This window comes from Echinococcus granulosus, assembly GCF_000524195.1.
Source record: "Echinococcus granulosus chromosome Unknown EG_S00096, whole genome shotgun sequence".
NCBI classification, from domain to species: domain Eukaryota; kingdom Metazoa; phylum Platyhelminthes; class Cestoda; order Cyclophyllidea; family Taeniidae; genus Echinococcus; species Echinococcus granulosus.
In genome coordinates this window covers 264064-269706 of record NW_020170476.1, presented here as the reverse complement: position 1 = coordinate 269706, position 5643 = coordinate 264064, and the positions used below count along the sequence as shown (strand labels likewise).

The 5643-nt window shown below is 43.9% G+C and overlaps 1 protein-coding gene across 1 annotated transcript; it reads left to right on the top strand. All coding sequences in view use genetic code 11, as the record gives it.

Annotated features, from left to right (window-relative positions):
• Positions 1-1091: 1091 nt before the first annotated feature.
• On the top strand, positions 1092-4507 carry EGR_08118 (Nipped-B-like protein; the record flags this gene model as incomplete). Its single annotated transcript, XM_024497367.1, has 6 exons — positions 1092-1324; positions 1361-1847; positions 2321-3119; positions 3193-3782; positions 3852-4116; positions 4452-4507. The coding sequence occupies 6 exons, from the start codon at positions 1092-1094 to the stop codon at positions 4505-4507; spliced, it is 2430 nt and encodes an 809-aa protein (XP_024348238.1).
• Positions 4508-5643: the final 1136 nt, after the last annotated feature.

Genomic DNA, 5643 nt, shown 5'->3' with positions numbered 1-5643 from the left:
ACAATATATTCTGCACGAGTATTGTGTCTTCTTTCGTCTTCAGGTAAGTCTCGAAAAGCTACGCCTGCACGCAACATCAGTTAAAATATCCTGCGTCAGATGAAAATGATAAAAATAAAGAATAGTTGACTGTACGCGTATTGACGGCGTGGAAGTGAAAAACGTTAGGTGATTGCAGCTCCAAAATGTCACTTTAAAATTTTTACGCGAAAATTACTTACAACGCGCCAATTTTTCATTGCTAAAAATTTTTTGCGACAAAGTTTAACAAACTACTTCAAAAGGATAGATTAGTGGATCAAATCCTCGACTAGCCAAGATAAATTAGACGAGTAATACGCGTTGCACAAATAATGCTATGAATATAAATTGTGGTAAAAAGAATTCAATTAGATTTAAAACGTTTGAAAGTGTTAAATTTTTGAAAAAGCCTGGTAAGTTTTCGTGTAATAGGCGAAATGGGTGTTACGAAAATAGAAGTGGCGGTGGATTAGAAGTTGTTGGTATAGGGGCCAAGTTTATCGATCAGAATATGGGATATATTGTATCTCCGCTATGAGAGGGTATGGTCGCCTTTAGTTGTTAACTTGGTAAAGCTGGTGAGATTAGGTATCCCCATCTTTTTTGTAAACTTTTTTGACATATTTGCTATTTGGCTGGACAATTTAACGTTAGCTTGGGATCAGCATCTTTTGGTGCCACATGGTTTGATGGTAGTCGGTAGTCACTCTACATGGTAATGTAAAGGTTCCTCTTACCTCTTGTAGTTTCTAGTTTTTACCTTGGACGTGTTTTTGCTGTATGGTTTGTCTTGTGCTTTAAGATGTAATTATTTGGCTACAAATTTATGGATAGTCGTGGCCATCAGCTCTTATGCATGCATATTGTGTTTGGTGTTGCCATGTTGTAACTGAATTCAATGTACGGCAGACTATTCAACTAGACTAGCTTCTCTACTAATTCTTTTTCGGATTTTGGGCTTCACCAACTACTTCTTAACGAAAATATAGGAATCTGCCCGTACTTTAGTGCATCTATTAGTTCCTATATATGTTCTCATATGAGCCTTTTGAACGCGTTTTGTAGAGAAGATGCTTGGGGATATAGGGAGAATTCCGATTCTGTCACTGAGTGGTTGCAAGAGTCTTTCGGACATTCTGTCAGACCTACCCTTACCTCAACCTCTTCCCAAATCCGTCATTGGTATCGATCTTATCGATGACCCCAAGTTGTACCATGAAGCACAAGTCTACATGCAATCACGTGATGAATACCTGGTGGATTCAATTTCATCCGCACTGTCCACCACGTCCACGGACGGAATGTAGGATCCTGTCTTACTGACTCACCTTATATTTAGAATCTTCAAAACTGATTCAAAACCCGCTCTTATTGATTTCCATACTCTTCCAGTGCTACTAAAAGAGGCCATTTCAAAAAGACCTAATATTCTAGAGGCGAACCGAAGCTTTGAATGTATATACTCTTGCAAGGAGGTGCTACGAATTCTTTCAGGTGAAGGTAATCACAAACACCAGGCTTATGCGTCACTCTTAGCGGAGAAATGTACGCCCAAAATGACCTCTCCCATGAAGTCTGGTTTTCCATCAGCAACTCGGCATCAAACTTTGGGGTCTCCTGTCGCTCCCGTCAAGCTGACACTGAAACAATCACAAACACCTGGTAGCGGAAGTATCTACAGTGTAACATCAGTGGAGCCGCTTAAGCTGTCAATTAAGCGAGCCCCCGCAACTTCAACTCCTGTCACCGTTACTCAAGGCGGTCCGAAAAAACTGCGTGTAAAACGCCGCTCGAAAGCCTCTACCACCTCTGCAAATCAAAAATGGGTAAAATTTACCACTCCCACTTGCTAAGCGTGCGAACACGTGATTATGCTAGTCTTCTTTTCTCGCCTTGTCTATTGCCTTTGCTAAATGAGGAACTCAAAAGTCATTCCTTTTAGTCCTAAGTGCAATCCTTGTTACTCAATGTAATAGGTGTTCCACGCATACATGTGCTACACTTGATGTCACGAGTTTAACTTAAATGCTTCGAATGCAGAACATCAGCCAATTGGTTACGTTTGGCGCTAATTCTCCATGGCAGCAAAGTACTTATATTGCAACCCCTATCAAAACTTGTATACCACCTCTCTTCGTTCCAATTTATCTGCTCCTTGTTGTTGAGTGTTTTTTAACCGGGATTCTAGACTATAATTTTCAGCCTGACTTTACTTTCACCAGCTATGTGCGGATTAATTTGGGAATCAAAATAACATACTTTAGTATTCACAGTCTATTTCTTGTCCATTACTATTTAGCCGATGCAGTTAGTTGAGTCGGGATCAGCTCCGGTCGTGCCTACTCAATCACAAATCGTTCATTCTCACTCTGTACAGTCAACGCTTCTTCCTGCCCCAAATCCATCCCCCAGTTTACAATTAGTCATTAGTGCTCCATCCTCCACCCTGCCCCCGCCCCCTCCCAAAGATCCCCCTGCGCGAAATAGCGGTCAAATGTTGAGCACAGTGTTCAACCAACTCCTCCAATCCGACCCCGAGAGCACAATTGCTTCACTGTTGAGCAGCAGCGATGGGCAATCCACGGGAAATCCAGCCTCCGTGGAACCCCATCATCCCCGATCTCCACCCCTCTCTGTCCCCTCCAACTGCTCCTATCCCGCTACCCCAGGCATGAACAGCAGCCTCTCACTGAACAACAACAGCAGCACTAGCAACGTAGCTCCTGCTGCCGTTACTTCCACCACTAATCCTTCTCCTATCAACGCTATCTTCGACACTCCCGATGTGAGTGATGGAAGAGAGACCAATCCCACGCCCGCTCCTCCTCCGCCTCCTCCACCTCGGGGGCTGGCGGCTTACCTTCAGAAATCCCGCAATCCTGAGATGGCTGCTTCGCCTTCGGAAGATGTCGTGGACGCCTACGCCCGCCAACACGGGTCCGTGCCTCCCATGTCCTCTTCATCTTCTTCCCCATGGACTGAGCGACGCTGCGGACCACAGGCCACTTCCAATGCCAATATCGGTGCTGCTGTCTATCCTACATCTTCCTCCCTCACTAGCACCCCTAATGGACAGGAGGGTGGCAAAGAGAAGCGTGGTATGTTTTCCAAGACCATTTTTGAGTATTGTGTGTTCTAATCTCATTCCTCCCTCCTATACTACCCGAGCAGGGCGTCGACGGCGAAGCGAGCTAGAAGAGCTGATCAACTGGCAGGTCCGAGATCAAGCAACACCTCTCAAGAGGCATGCTTTCCAGTCCCAACAAATTCCACCCATAATAGAGAATAGCCCGCCTCCTCCTCGCGCCCCAAGTGACAACGAGGGTGTCGCATTTTTTACAGAACCTCTGGGGGAGCGTGTCAAACGCAGGAGGCAGCAGCACACGACACCACTCTGTTCCAGTAACAGCACCAGTGATGTGACGAGGAACACCAGCGGTAGTAAGAGTGGCGATGGTAATGGAGGCAAAAGTGGTGTCGCTAAACGTTCCCGTGAGGGCACATCGAGTGAGCTGTCTGTTTCGCCGAAACGTGGAAAAACTCTGAACCACCGGCACCATCGCCTAACTTCCTCTGAATCCGAAATACCGGATGATGATGAGGAGGAGGAGGAGGAGGAGGAAGCCAAAGGTGTCGATGATGGTGCCACCAGCAGTAGTTGTCTCACTGACTCACCTGTCCCACGAAAGCATTCCCTCCAACGTCTTGTTGAAGAGGCCAAGGGTCGACCGCCTTCTCTTTCCAGACTTGACAGTCTACGTGTATGTCTCTTTTTATCTCTCTAAGGTTACCTCTGGTTTTGAATCACAAATCTTTCTCTCACCTTTAAGCACACTCCTGTGTCCTCCACACCTATTCCTCTGGATGAGACAGTCTCTCCACTAGCACGTTTGAATAGCAATCGGCTCTCGCCTTCAATGGAACGGCCCAGAAAGAGGGCTTCCACTCGCTCCTCCACCAGTCCTCCACCTCTTCTCCCTCTTCAAACTTGTGGGCAGGATCTAGTCGACAGAAAGGAACGGCATCGGCTGAAAAAGCGTCGGCAGCTTATCCAGGCTACCTCCTCATCTGAGGATGAATTCTCCAAAAAATCCTGTATGTTTGCGTTTTATTACAGTTGAAATCGCTACAGGGCATGCGTCACTGCGGCACCATCAAAAAGGCATAAAATTGCACTGGCTGCACATAAGAAGAAAGCGAAATATTTCTCCTTTATCTCCTTTTTGTTTTCATGCATTGCGTATATTCACTCGCTACGGTTCGCAGAGGACGGACATAAAAACCGTTTACTCTATAAAAACACGCTAGTTTCATTGCTAGCTGGCTAAAAGGATACACACATCCCATACTTTAGCACAGGGAAGACGATTTATCTCTTCTGGTCCATGACATCTCTATACTGAAACAAGGTTTATGCCTTCATCCCTTAGACCTCACCCAGGCCATATGCTACGTTTGTGGACTCGGCATATCTCCTGCTGTCTGATTGTGTAGATGTTAAGATTTCAGACCTGATATTAGCTCACACATTAAGCTGTCAGCTCCTATGCCCTAATTTTTAGTCATATTAGCCCCTGAACGTTATGCATAGCTAGATAAATATGTGATTTCTTGAACACATCGGTATGTGACTAGACGTGATGATCAAAGCATTTCGTCATTTAGACTAAATTTTCCTTTTTAAAGAGGTGTCTCCGCTTTGACTTTTTTGGTCAAGCAGTCTTGTATACTCCACTTCTCTTCAACTGAAAAGCCACTAAATTTAGGCCAGTTATGGCCACTTTTGTTACAAAGGCACTTTTTTATATAAGTACCCTCGCATTCTGTTTATTTTTGGGATAAAGGGTAGCAATTTCGTTGATATGACTGGTTTCTTGTCGCACTGGATTCAGATTTCACGCATAAAATTTTTACCCATTTTAGGGTTGTGCGATTACCTTATCGCCTGCTTCGTGGTCCCACTTGAATAAACCATGAAAATTATTTCTTAAATCTGTCTTCTCTCAGTTTAGTTCTCTTTTAATCTTTGCTTTGCTGGTTCGTTAGTTGCTCACTTTCCTCTCATTAAAGTTTTCTCTTGTTCTATGGTTATTTGCGCCAATACACAAAAAAATTAAAATGACTTCGTTTGGAATTACCTTTTTTCTGCCTTAATTCATGCTGTGCTTCCTCATTTTAAACTAGCCGGTCATTTTAAACAGTCCCCTAATTTGGGTTTGAGACTATGGTTTAGTAACATATCATCCATTTTTCTCTTGACCTAATGCACTGCTCTTTATATCACACCAATCCTTATCGTAAGTCTTCAAGTCATTGCTGTTTGATCTCTTCATTGTTTGAAGAAATTTCATGTTAGACGTTTAACTGTTCGTCATACCCTAGAACTTAAGAATGTGATCGTTTGTAAACCTACTCTGCACTACTTATTGTGCTCAATGACTATCACGAATAAGCGTTTTGTGAGTTTGCAGCATCTGAGTACTGATTATCAGGAGTTTTATATTCCTGACATTTTCTCCAAGAAGTGGTTTTTTATCTAACTTGATTCCCCTCTATTCAGTGGTACTGAAGGAATTCCCTTCACGGCGTTCACTTTGATAACCACCTGTTTTAGCTCACCCA